Source organism: Sinocyclocheilus anshuiensis, unplaced genomic scaffold (genome assembly GCF_001515605.1).
Source record: "Sinocyclocheilus anshuiensis isolate Anshui unplaced genomic scaffold, SAMN03320099.WGS_v1.1 scaffold3220, whole genome shotgun sequence".
Classification (NCBI taxonomy): domain Eukaryota; kingdom Metazoa; phylum Chordata; class Actinopteri; order Cypriniformes; family Cyprinidae; genus Sinocyclocheilus; species Sinocyclocheilus anshuiensis.
This window is the reverse complement of record NW_015548710.1, coordinates 74271-101383: the sequence shown is the minus strand read 5'-3', so window position 1 is coordinate 101383 and position 27113 is coordinate 74271. Positions and strand designations below refer to the sequence as shown.

Below are 27113 nucleotides of genomic sequence, written 5' to 3'. Positions count from 1 at the left end.
GTTTTCCCAGCACTCCCCAGGTGCCCCATACACAGGCTGCCCGTCAGGCCCATACAGTTTTCTATTGGACACGCCGTAGTTTTCCACAGGCTCCTTGGGAGGGGTGCGACACTGTCCCAAATTGTATACAGTGGCTCTTCAGGCTCTTCAAGCAATAGTCGGCTCCAGTAATTTTCCATTGGTTTTGTATGGATTGTCCCAACTCTTCAAACTCTTCAAATGGGAATCTGCTGCTAGCCTGGAGGCTCAGCAGGTGTTTTTTTTAATCAGTCAAACCCGTATGGGCAGAGTTTGACTCATTTGTTGTTTCATGTCTTGTGCATCTCCTATACTCTTCCTTTGATGGCCCGGCAGGGTCCCGCCAACTCGACAGAGATCACTATAGAGAGAGAAATACAAAATACAAAAATCAGCATTTGCCGGAAACACTGACATATGACAGCACTGAAGATTTTCATTTTAAGGCATAGTTATTTCATGTCAAAAAGGCTTTCAAATTGGTCACATACCTCAACAAAAGTTTAATTATAACCTATCCATCTGTCCATGCATCTATCTATCTATCTATCTATCTATCTATCTATCTATCTATCTATCTATCTATCTATCTATCTATCCACTGTCTATATAATAATCTCTCCATCCATCCATCCATCCATCCATCACCTATATATGCATCCATCTGTCCATCCATCTATCCATCCCTCTATATAATTATCTCTCCATCCATCCGTCCGTCCGTCCGTCCGTCCGTCTGTCTGTCTATCTATCTATCCACTGTCTATATAATAATCTCTCCATCCATCCATCCATCCATCCATCACCTATATATGCATCCATCTGTCCATCCATCTATCCATCCCTTATCTGTCTGTCTGTCTGTCTGTCTGTCTGTCTGTCTATCTATCTATCTATCTATCTATCTATCCACTATCGATCTATCTATCTATCCACTATCGATCTATCGATCTATCGATCTGTCTGTCTGTCCGTCTGTCTGTCTATCTATCTATCCACTGTCTATATAATAATCTCTCCATCCATCCATCCATCCATCCATCACCTATATATGCATCCATCTATCCATCCATCTATCCATCCCTCTATATAATTATCTCTCCATCCATACATCCATCCATCTGTCTATCCATCCATCCATCACCTATATATGCATCCATCTATCCATCCCTCTATATAATTATCTCTCCATCCATCCGTCCGTCCGTCCGTCCGTCCGTCTGTCTGTCTATCTATCTATCCACTGTCTATATAATAATCTCTCCATCCATCCATCCATCCATCCATCCATCACCTATATATGCATCCATCTATCCATCCATCTATCCATCCCTCTATATAATTATCTCTCCATCCATCCGTCCGTCCGTCCGTCCGTCCGTCTGTCTGTCTATCTATCTATCCACTGTCTATATAATATCTATCTATCTATCTATCTATCTATCTATCTATCTATCTATCTATCTATCTATCTATCTATCCAAGTTTGTCTTGACTTTACTTTTAAATTAATTTAATTTAAAATACCATAAAATTCTAATTTAAATAACATCAAATTCAAATTTCAATTCTGTTTGCTTCTTCATTTTAATTTAGAAACTGAATTGGAGCAATTCTCAATTCAATTCTGGATGACACAACTTCTGGGTGCTGAAAGAGCTCTGTAAAGATTCTTTAAAAATTCCTAATTTTGATTTACAGTGAAAAATAACAGCACATAGGTTTGGAACAACATGAGAGAGAATGACGACGGCGTTTTCATTTTGGGGTAAACTATTCCTTCAATTTCCAATAAAAAAAGGCCAAATGTGTTCACTCTCATTCAAATGAGAACAGTAATCACGCACTCAGACACACAGCTGTCTCTGGAGATTGGATCATGGCATGTCAACAGCCTGGCCAGGGATGCTCGAGCATACAGATGCAAACATGAATCATACACAGGCCATCAGCATGCAGCGTCACGTGGAGGCATGACACACCCGCATGCGTACCTATACACACTCGACCGTTAGGCATGGGGCTCCACTGCCAGCACATTAAAAAGCTCATTAGCCGACTAATTAAAGTCATTGCTCTCTTTTAGCATCTCCTCCATCTCCCTTATTAAGCTCTCTCCGCCACCTCCACTAGCCCTAGTCTGAACCGAACCAGCTTCCCCAGCGAGCAGACACAGCAGCCAGTGAAGAGGAAAGGGCACTGCACTGTGTGTAAGTCAGCCGTTACTCCGTTCCCAAGACAGTGCAGTTCAAATCGCTCCAGGCGAGAGCAGCGCGTTTACAAACGCAAGTGAAATGAGCGTGCTTATTTTGACTAAGTCAGACTCAGCAGTGTTATGGATTGCATTTATTTGCTGGATAATTTATGTGGTTGAAACTGCTTATCATGAGGAGTTGGGTGGGGGAAAAGCCCTACACGGTAAACAATGATTTGCATAGTGAGCCGCGGGGAGGGGTAAGCTTATCGTGATAGGTATTTTGCTGCACATGTTCAGTTTAAAAATTCAGCTTGTGCTTTCCCCGTAGGAAAGATAGATCTCTTTTTAATATCTCCATTGTTTCTCCTAGATTGCAATGAGATGGAATAAAGAGCAAAGTCTCCTGTTTCTCAGATGTTTCTCCCTAGTAATCTCACATCCCTTTACATAGAGATCTCAGTAATGTCACAAACTGTGCTTTTCATTTTTAACTCTATATCCTCACAATATGCCACAGTTTCTGCTAGTAAAACTAAGGTAATTGTAACTTTATATTTCACAATTGCAATTTTATTTAGAGCAACAGTATTTTAAATCTCAAAATGTGACTTTCTTGTCAATGAAATCTTATATTGCACAAAAATAGCTTTCAATTAAAATCTCACAATGTGATTTTTTTTCCCAATGTGACTCTTGCAACTGGGATTTTGTTTCTCATAATTACGACTTTATATCCCGCAATGTTACATACACAGTTGTGTCTATGATTCTTGTAACAGTCATTTTAAATCTCTCAATCCAACTGTCTTGCAACTGTGACTTTTTGAAATTGCAACTTTGTTTCTCATTATTGTTTCTCATAAAATGTCGTGCCATTTTACACTAATTTTTTCAACTTTATACTGCACAAAGTAACTATATCTCACAGTTATGACCTGTAATTGTCATTTTAAATCTCACAATGTGACTTTGTCTTGCAACTGAGTTTGTTTCATGTAATTCACTTTACATCCCACAATGCGATCTCAACTGTGAATTGATTTATTTTAATTTAAACACTATATTGCGCAAAGTGAATGTCAATTGCAACTTGTTATTGTTTCTTGTAATTGCGACTTTATGTCTCATAATGTGACTTTATCGCAGTTGCAACTTTATTTCTTGTATTTTCCACTTTATACTTTGCAAAGTGACTCCATCTTGCAATTGCAACTTTATTTCTGACAAATTAGGCTTATATCTCACAGTGTGGCTTTATATATCACACAGTGTGTCCCATGTGCTGACGAAGGTAAAATAAAATGTACTAGCAGATTTTAAAAGGTTTGAGTGCGAATCTTTGGTTCATATGTGAACTAATTAAATTGATTGACACACCAAAAACATAAAATGCAAGAGTGCTGTGTAAACGGCTGTGAGACAATTAAATTTTTTTTTAAACTCAGAAACAGGCTTTCATACATCTGAGACAAGTTGATACTTAAATTACATATAACTCAAAACTATGTTTCCTGAGTCATGAAAAAGCAACCTCTTCTGAGTCATGAAAAAGCAATACAATCTTCTTCTCTGCTGAAAAAATGTATAATAGGATCTACATTTAAAATATCACAAAGTCGATATGAAAAATTTCCGTGCATAGCAGTAAAAGTAGCAGTAACAGCATACTATTTGCCATATACTCTGTCAATTTTGATTTCATAAACTATATTTCGGAAGGAAGATCCATCTTTTCCTGTAAGTCAAAGCCATAATTGACCCGTGTCTAATCTGGCCTGTTTTCTGCTCACCCTGAGTGTGTGCTGGTAAGCACTTTGAGGCTTGTGGCGTTGCGGAGGACCTTGTCAAGTGTGCTGACGATCTGTCCAAAGCGCGGCCTCATATTCCGCTCCTTCACCCAGCACTCCAGCATGAGCTGGTGCAGCACTGCGGGGCAGTCCATGGGAGGAGGCAGCCTGTAGTCCTGCTCCACTGCGTTCATTACCTACAGCATCAACAGACAGAGCAATTACACTGTCCTTTTGCATTAGGACAAACTCAGCAGTATGCAGAGTTTTATCAGGCATACAGTATATGACCGAAACGTTACAATCGTTAAACCATAATAAAGACTAATAGACTTAAAAAAAGAGCATCTCAGAATAAAACACATAGCATTGTGCTTGCAGTATAGACAAAACAGCATAAAGCACTGATCCGAGATAATAAATTAATAAATAGTATTACTAAAATAGTATAATAAATGGTATTACTAAAATAAATAGTATTAAATGTGAAAGGATGGATGTCATGAAATCTGTCAGGAATATGTCTGGGTCAAATTTCACACACATACACACACACACACACACACACATTCTGTGTGATTTATTAGCTTGTTTACCTGTGGGGACCTCAATTTAGGTCCCCACCGTGACACGAGTCCCCATGAGTCTGTGTGTATTCAGGTTTAAGTCCCCACCAGAATAGTACACACACACACACACACACACACACTATTTTTATACAAACCCATTTTCAAATATTCAAAATGTGAAGAATTTAGTATTTAGCATAGTTGTAGTGCATCTTGTATTACCATTTATTTAATAAAATAAAAGATAGTACAACACATAAAATAAAAAAAGTCATTATACAGTGATTTTTATTAAAATGCTGATTGATTTAAATCAGCATACATCTGAGAATAACCATGGAGAATTATTAATTCTTATTTCCTTCCTTTTTAATGAATAAAATGGCCCTGTGTGGCCAAAGTTGTGCTTTTTATTGTTAATAAATACAATAAAAGTATGAATAATTGATATTAATACAAATAAGAATTAATATTTTCACTATACTAATATTGAATTAATACAATTATATATGAATACAATTAATTTATGATATAAATATATAATAAATGCATGCAAAAATGTAATTCTCATTGCTGTATTGCAAACAATTAATATATCATTTAAATATGAAATAGTAAGTGTTTAGTATAGTTGTAGTATTTGTTTAATTACCTTTTATTTAAGCTGATTAAAAATAATACAAAAATGAATAAAAATGCTATTACAGTATTTTTTTCTGTTGTTAATACTGTAACACAAGTATAACAGAATAAAAAAAAAATTAATTCTGCATAAATATGAAAAAACCATTGAGAATTATGGGAATTACAACAAATTAAAAAGTAAAACAACCAGATATATGAAAACACAGAATTTAAGGGTAAATGTCACTAATTGTCATGAAAATAGTCCCAATTTAAAATATTTTAAACATCAACTTTCCTTTTATGCAAAATCCAATTTCTTACTTGTCATTTTGGACTGAAATGTGACCTAAACATGAGATTTCATGAGATTCACTCAAAATGTAACATAAAAAGTTGACTCACATCTTGATTGCTCATGTCCCAGTATGGCCGCTCCCCGAATGACATAACCTCCCACATCACGATCCCGTAGCTCCACACATCACTCGCCGAGGTGAACTTTCTGAAGGCGATGGCCTCGGGGGCGGTCCAGCGGATTGGGATCTTTCCCCCCTACATAATTACACACATACACACAGAGAGGCCATTCAATTCAAACACAGACTTTAAAACCAACGACATGGCTTGAGTCTTCAGCTGCCTAATTAGTGTAAAGACTCGGCCCCTACACAGAGCTTCCTCCCCACGGGGTATCCGTGCTGGGTTCATTAATCTGAGATGAAAACCAGTAAACAAATAAAATGGCAGGAATCTAACTATAAATATAACGGTTTGATCTATCCCTCAAACAGACAACGTGAATGGGAAGACTAATCAATACACTAATCCAAGCAAAGCACGAGCTAAACGAGCATGCTAGTGCTAAATCTTCACTGACTACTAGCATGCCCGGTAAGGACACAAATGTTTACTCAACATTTTTAGCCCAAAGAGTTGATGTAGATGCTAAAAATAAAACGAAAGGATTTATACGGGATTCTAGTCATTCAATTCCCTTATCCGTAGCTTATCATGTCGAACACACTGAACAAGCCATCACATACTGTACTGACTACATCCATATGTTTCCAACAGACAGAGATAGAGACAGGCTTCTTCCACATATCAAGTATGCCATCTGTACTCCTGATTCTGTTGGTCAAGGCTTTTCTTATCAATTCTTAATGCACACTGTATCTGATCAAAGCACAGATATCGCTACATTTCTGTCTGGCACCTGGATTTCGATAAAATGCTCTCTGAAAATTCCCACAAAGCTAATAGACATGGACAATAGACAAAATGAATTCATGAGTTAATAAACTAACAAAAAATACCAAACAGCACCACACTAACATGGTTTTGGAGATGTATCAAGTCCATAAATACCACAGAATATGTAAGGTATCATAGTATTCTTTGAAATACCTTGTACTGTAAAAACCACGGTACTCAATCAATATCATGGTGTAAATCAAAATACCATGGTATTGCCAACCAATATCATTATGATTACCCATTAAAATGTTATAGCACCATCATCTATGCTAACATAAATAGCTAGCATAGTTGTAATAACAGTATTAATAATATAGTAATAATAGTATAATAATATATTAATAATAATAGTTAATAAAATGGACCATGAAAAATGTTTAACTCTTTCTTATTTTATAATTTACATGGCCTGGAGTGGCCAAAGTTATGTCCTTTTTAATGTTTAAATTAATTTTTTAATTTTAAATTACATTATTATTTTTGATATAATTATTTATTTGATTATTTATAAAGAAAAGAACTGTCTGTACTAAGTGTACTGGCTACTAAGTTGTATATTTGTATAGACAAAATACTTAAAGATGATATACAATAATGGCTTAGTGGGGATTGTAGGATTTGTTGGAACAAGGATATTTCATTATTTTTTTGTATTATTATATAAAAAGAGCAAACATGCACGACCTTAACCGAACTCACCAATGAGCTGGTGTAGGTGGGGTCCGATGAGTTATCATCCAGAAAGCGAGAGAGGCCAAAATCGGACACTTTGCACACCAGGTTGCTGTTGACGAGCACATTGCGGGCAGCCAGGTCACGATGGACGTAGTTCATGTCGGACAGATACTTCATGCCAGCTGCGATTCCCCTCAACATACCAACCAGCTGCGTTACAGTAAACCTGCCATCGTTCAGCTGAGCGGGAACAGTACAATAGACATTAACAGATGTAAACACGACACTACACCAGTTCTACTCATTCTAATCAGCCTGACTTTGACAGAGCCGCTGGACTAATTCTACTCGCAGCAGCCCGTAATCTTCTTCAGAGTATCAGGATGCCAAAGCTATGAAGAAGTGTCTCCACAGAACTCCACAAAAGCTAATCCTTATGGACGAATATCCTTTGCAATAGCACTGAATATTTGAAAGCGTAATTCAATTACACACTTCACATAGAATATCAAAGCCACATTTTCATTTTCATATTCTGAATAGGGAAAATCTGAAGCAGTGGTTCTCTGCTGGGTTGCAAGTCTGTTCTGATAGGATCACGGACAGTGGGAATAAAACAATAATAAAATCTAATAATAAAATGCAAATGACCGTATTATCATACATAGTTGAGACAGGAAAATAAATAGGCTTATCAACGTGTCCATTTGCTATCATGTCAGTGGCCGTCCATGAAATAAAACTCCACTGCATTTTGGCACCAATTATAAAACATGACCCATACTACATTAAATGCAGGTTCACATGCAACAAGGACAGTTTGTGCAGTGTTTAACACACACACACACACACACACACACACACATATATACTGTATACTGTACACACACACACACACACACACATAGATATATATATATATATATATATATATGTGTGTGTGTGTGTGTTCAGTATACAGTATATATATATATGTGTGTGTGTGTGTAAACGGTTTCCATAAAATATAAATTAAAACATTTTCAGTAATTTTTCCAATTAACACATTATAATGATTTATGATTGATGACACTGAAGATTTTATTACTTTTAAATTATTAAATTTAATTCAATTACATTTGAAAATATATTAAAATAGAAAGCAGTATTGTTTATCATTTTTAATATTACTGTTTCCACTGTATTTTTGATCAAATAAATGCAACCTTGGAGAGCATAATTGACTTCTTGTGCAAAAAACATTAATCTTCATTCGAGGTTTTATGTCCAATACAATAATGTAATGCTACAGCCCAAGTTCTGGTGGTAAATAAACCTCTAAGGGGAAATTCACAAGTCTAGCGTTCACAAATAGCACATGGTTCAAGCTAAGCCTCCAAGCAAAAGGACATCATCACGTCTGTAGCCATTCTCACTTGGTTTGGCTCCAATGATGATAAACATTCTGGTACAAGATTTTGATGTTGATGCTTTTTTTTTTCTTCTTCTTCTAAAGCTGAAGATGAATCATGCCAAAGTTGGTTCTTATGGATATTTTTAGAAGCGTGTTTGTGTGTATGCGTGGAAATGAGTGCGTTTGTGTCCCTGGCTGGACTGTGAGTACAAGCTGTGCCGTAGGAAGATGTCGGGCGATGAGGGACTGGTTAGGTGGGCTTTAAGTTGTGTCATCTGCTTGGTGGTCAAACAGAGCAAGAACATCCCACCTCTGGATAGCTAAGCTTTCGGTGTTCTGCATTGACTGTCTGCATGGGTTGGTTCTGAAGTGCGACTGTTTATCAACTGTTACTGTAGAAACTGAGGGATTATACAAGGTCGCACAACAATTTCCAGAGATTATTATGGTATTTTTAAGGTTTTGAAATGCTAGTTGTTGACACAAGTTAAAGGTGAAGCAAGGTTCTGTCTAAAGCACCATGAATAACTGCCTAATGCTGAGGGGTTATCGAATTCCCCTGTCAGCGCAAAAGAAGTTCTGGACGAGGGAAGTTTTGCTATCTTAGTTATGTAAAGTAATGTGACATGCTTCATATTGAAACAGAATATTCAGTGAAACTTGAAATTGTCCATCAGGAATTGATTGAACGAGTTATTACATTTTGATCATGAAGCCAAACATTTTTTTAGCAGCAGGCTAAGGAAAGCATAGCCTTTTCAAAAGCTGCATATGTTATTTTTTGAAAACGCTGGGTCTTTTTCTTTCATTCATTTTAATGTATGCACTGCAGCAGTTTTTATTTCAATGGCACTTGACTTAATATGCGATTGATCTATTTTAACACCCCATCTAAACCGCAAGCGAGCAATGCAATACGACTCGACAGTTTCTTTGATTATAATGGGAGTGTTCTAGTTTGTCACATTGTGTTGCTAGCAGTATAGCAGTAGTGCCATTAATAAACGTTTTAATTTTTAACAATGACATAGCTAAAGTGGCATGATGTTTGCACAGCACTGGCCACTAGTGCTTTTCAGCGGAAACTGACACAACTGTTCCCAGTGAAATTTCTCTTATTGAGTCGCTCACAGGAATAATGGCATCATGGACAGGTACAAGGAAAGATTTTAGAGATAAAAGTGATTTTCACAATTGATTCTAAGTATCCAAGAGCTGAATATTTGACAGGATGCATTATGAGATTGACTGAGATGCAGGTGCGTCATTAATCCTTTTAGTATGTTCCTAAACACTTTTTTGAGAAACACTTGTAAACCTAGGATTTTTTTTTTTTTTCTTGAAATTGTGTATTTCTCATTTAGGGTCATGAACATGCCTTCAAAGTTTCAACACTCTGAGGTGTTGTGGAACATGCATACAACATTTCTATTATGATTGTCACGTTAACGGGTCAGTTTGGCCCACAGATTTCATGGTTAAGGCAGGTGCACAGAAAAAAAAGTATAAACAAAAAAGTTATTACGTTTCTCAACTACTAGTTCTCAACTATCAGTTCATGCATGTGAACTTTGCCGAGAATCAATCTTGGCATTGCTAGTGCTATCCTCTACTGTTTTAGCTTCAGGAAAGCACACAAATAAATACATTTTAAATCAAATAAAATATTTAAAATACTGTTAATATTCACATAAAAAGACAAATACATTTTTTTAAAATACAGTTGTTAAATACAGTTTAAAAATCATGTATTCTCAATTCTTATGTTTACTTGTTTGAGAACTGTTAATGTTAAAGATTTACTGTTTTTACCAGATTTTTTGTTTGTTTCATTTTTCATAGTGTGATTTTTTTGTGAATTGTATTGAATCTAGTTACATAACAAACATAATGATCATACCCAGAAATGTAACATAAATAGTTAACATACCATAACATAATTTAGTAACATAATTTTAACATAACAGTTGTGGCCTAATGGTTAAACAGTTGGAATTATAACCCAAAGGTTGTGGGTTTGAGTCTCAGCACCGGCAGCAATTGTGAGTGACCAGCGCTCTCTGTAAAAAAACCGAACCCTACCATGCTCCACCCACGGTTCGGTACGCACTTGCACTGTGGTTCACCTTAAATCTGACAATGCATCTGTAATATGGTTTGTTAAAAATAACAATGCGTAAAAGAGACAGAGTTCAGCTAATGTATGCTTCTGTCAACGGATACGCATTCTGGCTTCCCAAAACATTACAATAACAGCAATTAAAAAACTAAACTAAACAACAACACATGGACAAACCAATCACTCTTTGTAAACTTTGTTTAATGCGAGTGTCGTATGCTGGAATATGACCAGTCATTTATGCCGTCATCACCCGGGTGTTGATAGTGCGATTGAGCACTTTGCTGTTCATTTAAGCATTGCCTAGCCAGAAGTCGTGAATGAGAACTCGTGCGCGCAGTGAGAAGATTTGTGTGTGCGCTCATCCGAAGTGTGCAAACCCGCGTTTCATCCAGCATGCAAATGTTGAATTCACTTTTAAGTCTTGTGCTTGAACGGACAAATTCACACAAAAATGATGTCAACATGCCCGTCTTGGTGATTATCATAACAGACAGTCGTCTGAACGTACATTATGAGTGTACTGGATCTGTGCATTGTCTTAAAGTGACAGTAGGTAAAAAAACTTGCTGTCTGTGTTTTTAATGTTAATCAAACAACAAAAGACAAGGAAATCACTCACTGCTCTTGACTGAATAACTTTTGTAACTTCAATAAGGATTAATCATAAATTTATACAGTCAAATATGCAATGCTATTTTACATTTGATTACTTCTGTACCAAAAAACTAATATTAGACCTACCTAAAAAACCTGAAAAGCAGTTTCTTTTATTTGCATCTTTGCTCTGTTGTATTTATTTGTGCTGTTGCTTGTAGTTAGATTATTTGTTTGATTATTTGATTATTTTTATTTGCCAGTATAGTCCTTTTTTCCCTAAAATAGCACATACCGATCCGTACCAAAACCATGACTCTAAAACCATGATACAAACTGAACCGTGAGTAATTTGAACCGTTACACCCCTAGTGTTCATGGTGTGTGTGTGTTCCCTACTCACTACTGTGTGTGCACTTGGATGGGAAAAATGCAGAGCACAAATTCCGAGTATGGGACACCATACTTGGCCACATGTCACTTTCACGTTTTACATGGTTTAAAACAAGCTTTAAAGTTTCTTTTTTTATGATCAACTTGTTTGCTTAGATGGCTTCTTTTATTAATATATTTATATTTCATAGTTTTTATTTTATTTACTGTTCTTGTTACTATTACCAGTTTAGTATGCATGTGTTGTAAAGGCCTCTAGTGAATGAAATGAATATATTCCATACGTTTGCTTGTGTTTTTATCCCAGTTTGAGTTATTAAAGCAGTATAAATTTAATTGTGGACTTTATTAGCTTCAGCTTCATGCATTATGATGAATAACTGGACTATCATGATAACCTTTTTAAGAATTAGCCAATATTTTTGTCAAATGTACCAGTGGGCAAATTTAACAGGGTTAGAAACGCGTTAACCTGGATAACTTAGCCGGGCCACACTAATGATGTCTAAAATGCCCATGGGCTCAGCACCTGATGCTGTTTACTGAGAAAGCAAATATATAAGGCTAATGCAATAAAGAAGTTTTGCATTAAATATGATCTTACTCTAAGGAAAGAATCGAGCGCTCCGTTCTCCATGAACTCCGTGACAATAAGCACCGGGCAGCTCCTAGTCAGAACTCCCTCCAAGTGGATGACATTGGGATGGTCAAACTGGCCCATGATGCTGGCCTCGCTAAGGAAGTCCCGCCTTTGGCGCTCCGTGTATCCCGCCTTCAGTGTCTTGATGGCCACGGTTGCTTCCTTTCGGCCAGGCTGCTTGAGTCGGCCTCGACACACCTCCCCGAACTCTCCTGAATGAATGGAACAGAGGAAGAGGAGAGAGGGAGTGGGGGCGTGAGGGAGAGGGAGGATTATTGGTTTGAGCTCAGGATCAAAAAATCATTCGAGGGAAGAAATGATGTACTGCAGAAAAACCAAGGAAAGTGCGAACGAGAGAAAAAAATGGATGGCAACCGTTTAGGGTTTGAATAGGCAGGGGATGGATGGAGAGAGAGGGTGAGAGAGGAGTTTAGGGACAGGCTGTGGAGAGGGAGGAGACAGGAATTTAAGGGTTGTGGGAGTTTTGGGCCTGGACTCTGGATGTGAAAGTATGAAATGAGGTGGAGGGAATTGATTCAGATCGTAAAACATGGGAGTGGCCAGGAACAAGCACAGGGATAAATAAAGAATAATACAAAATAGGTAAAGGCAGCAAGCATCATGTATAAGGTTAGTTATAGTATAAACTCTCTACATGATCTCCCATGAATATGGTATATTATAAAAAAATAGCTATTGTTATAAATTAATATTTTTGAATATTTCCTCCAAAGCAATGGATCTTAACTGGTAGGTTGCACATCTGTTCTTACAGGGGTTATGGGCAGAAGGGACAAACTGAATGTAAATGATACAATGCAACTAATTATACAATTATTAATCAGCTATTTTCAACAAATGTTTCTTAAGCATCAAATCAGCATATTAGAATGGTCCTACAGAAATCATCTGACTCTGAAGGCTGCTGAAAATTCAACTATGCATCACAGGAATAAATTACATTCTAAAATATATTAAAATAGAAAATTGTCATTTTAAGTTGTAACAATATTTCACAATATTAGTATTTTTATTTTATTTTTTATCAAATAAATGTAGCCTTGATGAGTCTTACCTACCCCAAACTAATGAACGGTGGTGTATGATTTTTCATATTGTTAGACCTATGCAGTTCATGGTAATATTCATAAATGGCAATGTTTGGTTTAAAGGACACTGTTACTTTTATATGATAAATCATTTTGGTACTCTGTCATGTAAAATCTGAGTCTGAGAAAAACCAGTTTAAACCCACTTCTCCAATGCAAGCTGGAAAGCACAGTTAGAGAATTCCACGAACACTTTTTATATGTTATAGGTTTATGCAAAATTAGATATCAGGTGTTAGTATATTCTTCATAATGACCATTAATCAGAAAGGCCTGGTTTTGTTTAATACTGAGAGATGTGGTTTACCTGCTCCAATGACTTCCTCGATCTTCACACATGAGATGTCAATCTCTCGAGCAAACTCATGAACAGCCTCGTTCGGGTCCTCATATGTAAAAGGGTCAATGTAAACTTTTACACCGGGGGATACTAAAACCAAAAGAAGAAGAATGCTTTTCAGTTTGTTCTTTTTTTTTTAAATAATTTTTATTATTATGTAATACTTTAAATAGGATAAGTACATTGTAAAAAACTTAAATGTTTTCAAACATAATACAACCCAATGTGCCAATAACAAAAACTCCATAATTTTCTGCTGTATTCTTGTTGAACACAGATATATATTTTGACATTAATTTATATGGTAATACACACTTTTTTTTTACATCCAAAACCATACATTTTACAGTAAAAGTATGTCCAATTACATCAATTTTTCCCCATTGTATATACTTACATTTAACAAATCAACAGTTTTTTACTGTAACATTTTCTCTTATCCTATTAAAATTATGAACATAACTTATTCATTTTATAACATGACTTTATCATTTTATTTATTATTATTTTAATAAGCTATATTGCATCATTTTCACAAGCTATAAATAAATATGTACAGTAATAAATATGTTTTTGGTGCAGTTATACTCACCGTACTGCTGCAGTTTTTCAGTATACTCCAGCTCAGAGCCAGTACACTGCCGTCTGTAACCAGATTATATACACACTGAGAGTCTGGCTTAAGACTGGATTTCTACAGTACAGGCACAACAAATGTAACTGGGGCACTTTGTGAAAGAGAACATTTAGGTATTTCATATGCTTCAATCATCAGTTATGTCGCTCAAATTGCACAAAAAGCTAGTTTTATAAATCTAAACTTATGCAGATGATTCACTTCCTAAATGCCTACGATCGAGGCCATCTGAGCGATTTCTCGCCGTTCCGCCTAATTGCAATACGGTACATGCAGGATTCAAATGCTGGGTCACCACAACATGCAGCGCGAAAGATCAACCATCAAGACTGTCTTGTCATTGCTTCAAACCAGAACTGCTCCATTACACGGTTCAGATGAGCCAAAATGTAGGTTATACTCCAAAAACAGCAAGTCAATTAACACCAAATCATAGGTTGAATCTTAACATTTGGAACAAATAACCAGGCCCAGAACATACATGCTAATTTGATCTCGGTTCATGCCTGTATCAAGTATCTGAAGACAGTGAACAGTGTATTTAAATCTAGGCCTTCTCATTAAGATCTCTTTGTTTCGCTAACTCTGCATAAGTAGCGTGTTTGAAAGGGAACGGGAGCAAAGGGGCCTATTGGAATTCACCATCTGTGGGATTCCTTTTGTCTCTTGACCTGTGCTAACAATGACGCCTGCTGCTAATTAGCATCTCATCTACAATTTAAATGTCAGAAGGAAAAGAATGATGCTTCTGCGCGCGCACACACACACACACACACAAAGAACACATTAGGATACTAGCGCAGAGGGCATGAATGAGAGAGAAGAAAGAGCTTGAAGCGGAGAGGAGGAGATGCTTTGGCACAACAAGGCGGTCACAGTCAAGAAGAATGTGTCAAATAGACACAGTGGCAGTCTGCCGTCTCTGGAGTGATTGGCAATGTCCCAGTCTGCGCACAGATCTGGGCGAAGTGGCCTGAAACGAGCATCTTGTGAGTCTCATAAATATCCGAAGTCAGATGCACTTTGAAGTCTGTTTTGCAGTCCCTATCTGATCTAATTTAGCTGTTGTGCTGTTGAGTTTGTTGGACACGAGGCATTCAAATGATAAGCAATACAAATAGCTCTTTGCTAAATCAACATGAAATCTAAATGGACCCTGTTTACTTTCTTACTACAAGTTCCAGGTCTAAAGACGCGGTCACATTAGGAAATTTTGCAGGCAAAAAAAGGCCTGTTGTCTATTGTCAACATTGTAGCAATGCATGCTCACTTTCAAATCAAGCAGCCTTTGGTTGGTAAGTCTGGTGAATCTGTGTGACCAACTTGAATATGTTGCGAAATCTGCATGGGGAAATCTTTCACTCTCATGCAGATTCCTGATCGCAAGGATTCCTGCTGGAATGAACCCTTTTCACAGAAGGTTCTCAGAAGCATAAATTGTCATAGTTGGGGAAACTTCCATAGTGGTAAACGGAAATGGCAACAAATATAATTTTTGCATTCCCATTTGTTCCAATAGCAAATAAAATAAAAAATAAAAAATCCACAATAAAGCACAGGCGGGTTCTGGATGTAAAACCCCCATTATTTTAACAATAACTGATAAACCTATAAAGACAGACCTGTTGTGAGCTCCGAGGCTGTTCATCGATTATATATGCTTTTGTTGAAGCCATCTGTTTGCATGAATTCAACTTAAATAATTATAACTTAAAATAATCTTATTTAATAGCAGAATTCTTAGTGAAAAACTACATTAACATCAATTAAAAGTTTGTAATGTTGTAATTCACCTCATAGCTGCTTGGCTTGGTTCATGGCTTATAGTGCTTTAAAGAAGAGTTTTTAAAAATCCCTGTGGGGAAAAATGTATGAAAACTTCTGGAACCAGCACTGCTGAAAAAGTAGCCAGGCCTTAATGCACTCTATAGCATTTCTATGGCTTTACAAAAGAGAGAAAAATACTGAGAGCGTGATTTCATTGGTCAGAATAGAGCAATGTCAAATTTGCCATCACTTCCTTAGCTCCTTTATTAGAAACGCTTACACATTAGCGTTAACTAGTTTTCTGTAATTTAATGGCAAGGGAATATAACACAAAGGATAACAGTGTTAATTTTGACAGCAAATTTTGATTTAGTCTTAGTCATAGTCTTTTGACTAAAATGCCATTTAGTTATAGTCATATTTTAGTCATCTGAATTTAGTTGACTAAATCTACAGTAGATTTAGTCAGCTAAAATCTAATGGGTTTAGTTAGTGTAATGCACTTATTAAGCATTTCTCTAAAATTTCCAAACTCATTATATAGGTTTAATATTAAGGTTTTATCATGCAATATCGACACAGATTTAACTGCTGTGACACACAACATACCTTTATATTAAAATGAAATAAAACCCACTTCTCTTAAAGAAACAAGAACATTGTCCTCCTTTCAATGAAATACCAATGGTTATATAATATGCATTCTTAATAACAACTTGCCACATTCTTTCAAGCAGATATATATATATATATATATAAATACATTTAGATTAATCCTTATTAGGGTTACTAATGTCATTCAGTCAAGAACAGTGAGTGATTTTCTCTCTTTCTTTTGTTGCTTGACTACATCTTGGATGCCCTGGGGGTAAGCAGATAAACATCAAATTTTCATTTTTGGGTGAACTATCCCTTTAATGACACATACAAACCGCAACTAAATTAGGCTGCTGTCCCTTTAAAACCGAATGCACGGGTGTATTATACTGATACATATCCGATATTCTCCCAACTGTTTACGTTCACTGAGTGTAACCAAGTGTGTTTACGTGAATATTTGTCAAAACGGACAATTCAACATCATTTTTTGTGTATTTCTCCCTTCATGCAAGGTGAAAGAGAACTAAATTCAGTACTCGTGCACTGTGTGAGAGGCGCTTTTCTGTGTGCGTGCTTTGGGTGTGTGCAGACCGAATTGAGTTCTCTTTTACGTCATCATGCTTTTCAAATTTAGCCACATGTCTGCTGTTCTCTTACTCTCAGATATTGACATTTTTTAACTTTTTATGAGACGTGCAGCAAGTTGTTATGTCCAGCTGGATAGATCAGTAGGCTGCTACAGTTCAAATGTTCGCGTCTGACCTCCTAACCACACAGAAGATTAGTTCTGACTGGATCTCTTCCCAAATCGTCCCTCCTTAACATTTTCATCTTATTTTTATATTAGTTGACGAAAATGTCAATAGATTTAGATCGTCAAAAAACGATTCCAAAATATCTTATATTGTGATCCACAAAAGAAAGTAAATCATACAGATTTCAACAACACGAGGGTGGGCAAATGATGACAGAATTATCCCATGTACATGTGATTGATAAATGATAATACTTACCTAAGGCAGACAACAGCGATGACCACCATGGCAAGGATGACCACAAATCCTGCTGAGGCAGAGCCCACAATGAGTGGCAACAGGTCCTGTACTGACCGCTCTGGGTCATCTGTCAGATGAATCGAAATGTATTTAGAATACCAATAATGCTGAAATACACAAACGTACACTGAATGAGACATTTCTTTTAAAATCCATCAGGAGCAATACAAATAGACAATGCTGTTGACACGGTAAGAGCTAAAAAAATTAATATGGATGGCATCAGATCAAATAGGCTTGAAAGAATCTGATACAAAATGTTTAATTCATACTGAATTCATTGACTTAGACACATGCAACATTTCTAGGGGCTTTTTCTCATGAGAAATATCTAAGGAGCAGGAGATTTAACCTTAGCGCTGTCTAGGATAAACAATTCAGCAGGGATCTCATTTGTGATTATTTTTTCCTATGAGTAGTTTGGCATATAAAAATGCACTTGGCGACTCAGTATCTTTGTAACAGATGCAAAAGAAAGAAAATGTCTGTGTTCTTACCATAAAGACTTGTACTGAAGTCCACCGGGCTGCTATAGCGTCCGTAACCGGCTACAGTACGAGCACGTACTTGCACGCCGTACACCGTGCCAGCCTTTAAACCCTCCACTTTGGCAGAAGTGTGCTGTGCAGTGACGGTGTGCGAGAACGACTCTCCCTGAGAAACAGAAACATACACACTGAAGGACCGAAACTAGACTCTTGAGTCATTGAATGCTTAGAGTGAATGTTTAGTTAACAGTTTTCACTGCAATTAGCAGTATTTGAAAAGACAATCCCTAGCTAAAACTGTCATCCAAACATGCGGCCACAAGTAAATCCTATAGACGAATTAAGCTCCACTCTTTTTAGAATTAGCCATTGGGTTTTGACCAGTAGCCATCTGTTGTTCCATTATACTCCACTTTAAGACAAGCCAGGGTTACTTTGAGCTCAAGCCAGTAAAACCCATGCTGGGTGTCTGGTGTAATGTCATCTGGCTGGGGTTCAAGAGTTCTTCAGTCAGGGGTGATTTAGATGCACAGCAGTTCCTCACCCTCTCCTGGTACTTGATCTCATAATCCAGGATCACACCATTGGGCCGCTCTGGGGGCAGCCAGGAGAGGCTGAGAGTGCTAGCTGTGGCCCGCATTAAGTGGACGGTGGGGACTGCCGATGGAGCTGGAGGTGTTAAGAGATGGAGAGAGAAAAAGCAGAATAACTTTATTAGAATATCATCAGATTATTTAAGGCTGTGACTCTTTACTGGTGGGTCGGGACCCATAAAGGGTCTCTACGTAGTCTGTTCTGATAGCACGGACAGCTGGGAAATAAAATTCTAAATGCAAATACTAAAAAAAAAGAGAAAAATCTGCACATCAATCTTTACAGGTTTGGTTTAGGTAGTATTATGCAATATAGGAATAGTGTATTCTGATTATTGTGTATAATAAACTGTTGTGGCAATTTTCTATTTCAATAAAGGTATGAGACAAAAGTGTTTTGAAGATTTATTTTCTTGCAAGAAAAGGTCAACAGTCATACAGATTGCAGAGTGTGACCAAGAGGCAACACCCCAACTCAACCTTTATACCTTCATCAAATCCGGATGCTTTGATCTCATCCAATCATAATGCATATTCAACATATATGTCCATTTAAGGTGTCTAACTATGTCCTCCAGATGCGTTTCTAAGAAGCCAGGATTTTTAAAAAGCTGACATAACATTTTCCTGTCTCACACTTAGATTTCCTGTTATCTCTCATCTCATGACAAACTTAAGCACATTAATGAGGCATTTAAAAAAGACAGAACACTCTTTAGTAGAGTAAAGCAAATACTAATAATATGAATATAGAATACATTTTCCTCCACACTCCACTTTTTTTTTTTACAATTCTTCGATAACCATAGAAAAATCCAGAATTATAAATACACACATATCCACATAAACTGAATAATTAAAAATAAATTATTTATTGATCAATATTTTTATTATATTTTTGCTTGTGGGTCAATGGCAATGACAATTTGAATTTATTCAATGATTACAACATACATACAACATTCATACATACAACATTCATACATACAACAAACTGAACACCTCTGATGAACATGTTTTGATAATTAGATTTTTTTTTCTAATTTTAAAGTATATTTTTTCAAAATATAAAGTAGTCTAACATGATCTTTAATAATTTATTTATTTAACAATTACAACGTTTGGCTACCAAATAATAGCCATGTGGTGAGACATGCAAAATGAATGAATGAATGAATATTATATTGATATGATACGATATTATATGATAGTACATTATATTTTTATGGCATTACATTTTTATGGCAAGGCAAGCTTAGTTCAGATGTGGTGTGACTCCCCAAAAACTTGATTTGTAGATAAATAATTCATGCTTTCTCTCTCTCTCTCTCTCTCTCTCTCTCTCTATATATATATATATAGACATATATATGTATATATATGTATGTATGTATGTATATGTTGTACAATCAAAAAAATATATTGTACAACTTCTTGAAAATACTGAAAACGTATTCAATGTATATGGAAAATTTGTTTTTAATTTGTACTTTTTACCACATTACATTTTTACATCATTTTACATTATTACATTTAAAAAGGTTTTTCAAAACCATATGAACCCAACATGATTTCAAAGAGTACAATTCTTAGAACTTTAAAAGATGCACTAGATTTTTAAAAGATTACACATTTTCTTTATGAGGACACTGTTATTTGTCATTGACACTTGTGCCAGTGTTTTATAAAAACAATAAGCCACTGCAGGCTGTGCTTTACTGTGATTGTAACTGTTTGGTCTAGTTGAAACAGTCTCCTGTGGTTTACTGGTTTATTAGACAATTGAAAATGAATTTCTCACCTGCTTGATTGGTGGTGATATTGACAGTGGCATATTGCGGGGTGGATGGGCTCTTGGGGGACACACCGTTGACAGCCTGGATCTCAAAGCTGTAATGGGTGTGTGCCTGTAGATTCCTCACTGCCGCCTGCCTCTCGGCCAGACCCAGTCGCCGTGGTGACACCTCCACGTTATCGTCACACCGCGCACAGGACCCGCCATCGTGCAGGCACTTCTTACACACCACGTTATACACCATGTCACCTCTCCCGCCCAAATCCCGCGGCTCGGACCACTCCAGTGACACTGAAGTCTCGTTCACACTGGAGATCACGTTTAATGGTGCCGAAGGAACAGCTAGAAAGACAACGGTAAAGAGTTATACTCATGGAACATGTATAATTTAACAGGCCAAATATGATGTCCTGGAGCAAAACATTTTCTGCACATATCCTACGGTATATATTTAGTCAGGAATAAAAAAAATACCCTTTTTGTAGATCGTTACATAGTAATCCAAGACTAATTAAAAAGCTGGAGCCTTAAAGTCAGGCTGTCATTGGCTAAATTATCTAATTATTCTTGCATATTTGTTTCAAAAATGTCTAATTTACAATGCACTCCATAGTTAACTTGTCAGGGTCAAATCTCTAACCAACAAATCTTGCTCAGTGAATCATGATGTAAACTAATTAAATCCAGAGGTTGGATTTTCAAAAGCACAACTGCCTAAGGAACTGGAAGCTGTGGTTATAATTATTGAAAAAGAATACATATTTTTTCCTTTTTTTATGTGCATACCTCCAGCACAATTCCGTTTTTTAAATTCATAAACTACAAACAACATACTGGCTTCCTGATAATGTTTCAAAAGACTGAAAAACAAAAGCTCTCCAACCAGGGGATTTTGCAACACATTGCATCAATGTGTGAATTTATGTGATATTTCCAATTAAATCCATGTGTCAAGATTCAACAGCGCTGAAGCTAACCGGTTATAAAGATGCTGCGAACCGACAGGCTTACATTAGCGATCATGGCCTTTTTATCAACACGCTTTTCTGTGTCATTATTCGCCACATCAAACGGGCCGAATGCACAGGACAGACCTTTTCAACATATAATTAGCACAATGTGGGAGCTATGTTAATTTGACAAGTGCTACTGATGATCATCACTTACCAGTGCAGGCTGCATCAGGGGGGTCGCTGTCAGCACGGTAGTAGCCGCTTTGACAAGGGCAAATGCTAGACGCCCTAGAGCTGGCCCGGCTGTTGGAAGGGCACGGCATACAAGAACCCTCGCCCTGTTTGGATTTGAAGGTCCCTGGGGTGCACGCTAAAGAATCATAAAGAAAAGGGTGTGTTACAACATGTCATTTTCAAAAATAAACCTTAATAAAATTTATTTTATTATCGCGCTGGAGATCACGTTTAATGGAGCCGAGGGAACAGCTAGGAAGACAGCGGTAAAGAGTTAAACTCGTGAAACATGTATAATTTAACAGGCCAAATATGATGTCCTGGAGCAAAACATTTTCTGCACATATCCTACGGTATATATTTAGTCAGGAATAAAAAAAATACCCTTTTTGTAGATCGTTACATAGTAATCCAAGACTAATTAAAAAGCTGGAGCCTTAAAGTCAGGCTGTCATTGGCTAAATTATCTAATTATTCTTGCATATTTGTTTCAAAAATGTCTAATTTACAATGCACTCCATAGTTAACTTGTCAGGGTCAAATCTCTAACCAACAAATCTTGCTCAGTGAATCATGATGTAAACTAATTAAATCCAGAGGTTGGATTTTCAAAAGCACAACTGCCTAAGGAACTGGAAGCTGTGGTTATAATTATTGAAAAAGAATACATATTTTTTCCTTTTTTTATGTGCATACCTCCAGCACAATTCCGTTTTTTAAATTCATAAACTACAAACAACATACTGGCTTCCTGATAATGTTTCAAAAGACTGAAAAACAAAAGCTCTCCAACCAGGGGATTTTGCAACACATTGCATCAATGTGTGAATTTATGTGATATTTCCAATTAAATCCATGTGTCAAGATTCAACAGCGCTGAAGCTAACCGGTTATAAAGATGCTGCGAACCGACAGGCTTACATTAGCGATCATGGCCTTTTTATCAACACGCTTTTCTGTGTCATTATTCGCCACATCAAACGGGCCGAATGCACAGGACAGACCTTTTCAACATATAATTAGCACAATGTGGGAGCTATGTTAATTTGACAAGTGCTACTGATGATCATCACTTACCAGTGCAGGCTGCATCAGGGGGGTCGCTGTCAGCACGGTAGTAGCCGCTTTGACAAGGGCAAATGCTAGACGCCCTAGAGCTGGCCCGGCTGTTGGAAGGGCACGGCATACAAGAACCCTCGCCCTGTTTGGATTTGAAGGTCCCTGGGGTGCACGCTAAAAGGTGACAAAGAAAAAGGTTAGTTACAGTATGTAATTTTTAAAAATGAACTGTACAAAGTAAAAAAAAAATGAGTACACTAAAAATGTTAACCTAAAAACATGCTTCTAAATTAATATTAACATATTAAAATATATTTATAATTATATAAAATATAAAATTTTGTCAAAAATATTACTTAACATCACTGACTCAACCTAAATACGTTTGGTTACATAAACAAATCCAAATAGAAATAGCTCCTTAATAGAATATTACAGGTTCAATGCAAGTTAAATTCACAGCATTTGTGGCATGTTGGTTACCACAAATTTTTTTTTTACTCCCTCCTTTTCTTTCAAAAGAGAAAAAATCTTGGTTATAATAAGACACAATGGATGTGAATGGGGCTAATCAAAAGTATAGCTAAAAGATGAACAATCTGTGTGTTAACATGATTTTACTATGTAACACTCTAAGAACCCAAACACTGATTGAGCCTGTTGGGTCATTTTTTGGGTTACTTTTTTCCAGTGTTGGGTAGTTTTTGGTCAAATGGAGCTCTTCCCCAGCAGTTGAGTTACTGAGCGCTGGCTATTTTGGGAAATATTTCTTACATGTTAAAAATGGTATAAAATATGCTGTATTAAGAACTGTATTATGAGGTAAAAAAATGGTAATCCTAAATCCAAAACCCTAAAACAACCATGGCCCTGTTCATTTCCACGTTAAGTGCCTTACCGAAACTTCATTGCCATGACAATATAATGGCTAAAACCCTAAAACAACCATACAAACAACAAGAACAACTTTACATATCATAATAATACTCTCATTTTAACAGAAGGATGAATGTGTTTTTATATTTTAAGCTTCACGTTTCTGCTTAAATCAACACTGAACAGATTGGAGCTGAATAATGACACTATTGTCTTTTTAGAGCTGTTTACAGCAGAATTTGGATTTGTCTTGTATTTGATAAAGTTTGAATCAGTGATGCTATTATTTTTATTTTTATTATACTGTGAAGCTGCTTTGAAACAATCTGTGTTGTATAAAGAGATTAAGGTGACTTGCCTTGCTTTTAAATCCCCCATTCACTTCCATTGTGAGTGTCGCATCGTAACTTTTTGCTTTAAGTAATGGAGGGATTAATCAAAATTATTTCTTGTAGTAATCAATATTATCAGTTCTTAGTTGAGCTTAACTTGCATTGAACCTGGAATATTCCTTTAAGGTTGCCATTTGTTTTTTCAGTATTGTGTTGGCACTTGAAATATCTGGATCATGAAACAGCTGCGAATAAAATATTTTTCCATCACAAAAATGACACACTCAGGGTCGACGCTAGAGCACGTAAAGTGAGGGGGCATGTCTTTTGGCACCTGTTTCTGAATATAGATTGATCTAAATTATCTAGCCTATAGTGTAGATCATTTTCAGATGCAATGGATGCAACAAATAAAAGAGGAGAAACACAAACGAAACTTGCAATAAAAATTTAAATTTAATAACATGTAGCCTAGTTTTATATATGAATAGGGTGTTCGTCAACTGATTGCATGCCGTCGGAGTTTCCAGTGTTGACAGCTCTGTAAAATAGCCTACTGGAAGCGCTGTAGTTTTGCTGTATATAGCTACTAAAAATATGAGAAGTACAACACACAAACACACTTAAGAATAAGATTCAAAACATTTATAACAAGAATGAATCACCTAAGCTCCGAAGAAGTTAGTTTGCTAACCGCACTAAAGTCAGTCCGTTTCTTTTGGAAGAAAATAACTGATGTAACAGTCTGGCTGAGGAATCGGCTGCTTTCTGTTTTTCCTGTGAACAATCCACCACACCCGTGTCTCCTCACAAAACACTGCAGTTAATGGGGACCATGCCGAGAGATGTGTCCTGCATGTGACACCACAGGTGAATTATAGCAAATACAGAAAAAAAAATTCATCTTCAGTATTCCTCCCATGACACATATCGCTTCACGGCTAGTGTAATAAGACAGTGGAAAATCCGAGCGAGTGACCCCTGCTCTCAGCCTTAACATGCATGGCGTTACGCATTCAGACAGAGCGCGAGAATGAGATGGGAAGAGCTTTGAGAGACTGAGAGAGAGTGAGAACATGCCCATATAAATGTTAACTGGGCTTGGCTGTTTCCCTTCTGTGTGTGTCAGTGGGCCTGCGGATTAAAGCTGGAAGGTGATAAAGGAAATTAGACGCACTCTCCATTGGACATGGTGCATCTCATGGCTGTATAGCACAGCCTGGGAGAGTAATTTATCAGTCCTTTAAGGCAAGCTCTTAACCTTGAACAACCAGATGGAAACAAATGAGCCGCCACATACTGGCAATCTCAAAGGAAGTTCCCCTCTGTCCACCAGTTCCTTCCCAGAGAACAGTTCACATTCCAATTCACATTTTATTACTCTGAGCCCACCTCATAATTCATTCGCACTCCCTGTCTCTCCTCCCCTGCTCTCTCTGTAGTCTATCTTTTAATTTTCCCCATTACTCTCCCAGACTTGCGGTCGAGAATTGGTTTTGCCTTCTGCAGAACTATCCATCTCTGGTATATCGTACTGTTAGGACCCTATCAGATGTGTCAGTGGAAGCTGTGGTCTGCTGCTGTTGGCAGCTTTGTTCTCTGACACTACTGCAGTCCTCCACCCATTACTGAGACTCTCTCTCTTCTGTGCTGAGCCCAGATAAGGTCTGCGGGGAGACTGTGGATCAGTACGGGCGAATCCTTGCATTGTTCTTACTGTTCGAAACTCCAGATTCTGGACTGGCAGGCGATACTTGCCTTGTTGAGCTCCTAAATTCTGGCCTTTTCATATTCACCTAAAAATCCTATTAACAGATTTGGCCTTTAACCCCAGAATGCAAAGAGAAATCCAATTAGGTAATAGTCTTATAACACTTCTTGCATCAAAGCCATATGACTTTCTTTCTTCTGTGGAATACGAATAGAGAAATGCTGCAGAATGTGTTAACCCCTTAGCATTTCTGTAAAATTTGCCTAAAACACACAGTGGAACGCTAACAGGTTCATAAAAGAGAACAAAAAAGCACCATAAAAGTTTCATAAAAGCAGTCAATATGACTACTCAGAAAAAGATTCGGATTTACTTTTATTAAATGGAAGACAGAAAACTAATTTTAATTTTTGGGTGAACTATTCATTTCATGTAATTGTATATGTGTGTTGTGAGTTGACTTTTGTGTGGACAAATTTGCAGTATGACAAAACCTTCCTTTGGGGACATTTGAAGGCATTTAAAAAAAATAAGAAAATAATGTGTTTTTAAATAAAAAATGCTATGTTTTTTTTTGCGTATTATTGTTATGGTGTAGGTTTTATAAAATATGCACTATATTTTAAAGATTTGAGGCCAATAAGATTTGTAAAATATTTAAATATTTAAGTAAGTATAATAATTAAATAAGTCTCTTATTCTTACCAAGGCTGCAGTTATTTAATAAAAACACAACAAAGGTAATATTGTTTCCAGTGATGGCAAAGCTGAATTACTCCTATCTTTTACCACATATACAACTGAATATGTTTATAATACATAACACTGTCATTAACTTTTCCACGACATTCTAATTTATTGAGATGCACCTGTATTTACTTACAAAAACATGAAAAATTAAAATCTATTTGAAGCTGCATGTTAATACAAACTCATTTTTAACATAAAAAATAGCAAACCACTAAATGTGAAATTAGTTCACATTATCAAAAAAACTTAACTGAGAAATTTTGAATGTCTTTTGAATGACTTTGAAAATTTAGTTATGCTAAATTTTTAAATTTAGCTAAAAAAGTTAGTTCTGTCAGGACCACTATCGTCAAAATGATAGATACTTAGCATAAAGTTTGGTTTGGCGGTATGGTTCTGTTCATGCAGCCTGTCATGAATGAGCAGGGAGAGCAGCAATAATAACCCCCTAGGGTTAACATAACAGAACAAGGCAGATATCATTAATGTATTTAATGATATTTAAGTGTAACACTTTATTCAAGATAAAGGAGTCTGATTAG

General features: G+C 36.6%; 1 protein-coding gene across 1 annotated transcript in view; it reads right to left on the bottom strand.

Annotated features, from left to right (window-relative positions):
* Positions 1–246: 246 nt before the first annotated feature.
* LOC107656865 (ephrin type-B receptor 3-like) overlaps positions 247–27113 on the bottom strand; it is a 34442-nt gene continuing 7575 nt past the window's right edge. The window contains exons 5-16 of the mRNA XM_016444816.1: positions 22921–23076; positions 20663–20998; positions 18813–18937; positions 18278–18434; positions 17739–17847; positions 14314–14366; positions 13689–13811; positions 12237–12484; positions 7155–7370; positions 5601–5750; positions 4006–4199; positions 247–379 (exon numbers count right to left, since the gene is read on the bottom strand). Coding sequence (XP_016300302.1) covers positions 271–379; positions 4006–4199; positions 5601–5750; positions 7155–7370; positions 12237–12484; positions 13689–13811; positions 14314–14366; positions 17739–17847; positions 18278–18434; positions 18813–18937; positions 20663–20998; positions 22921–23076 — 1976 coding nt within the window. The 3' untranslated portion in view covers positions 247–270. The remainder of the gene's footprint in view (positions 380–4005; positions 4200–5600; positions 5751–7154; positions 7371–12236; positions 12485–13688; positions 13812–14313; positions 14367–17738; positions 17848–18277; positions 18435–18812; positions 18938–20662; positions 20999–22920; positions 23077–27113) is intronic.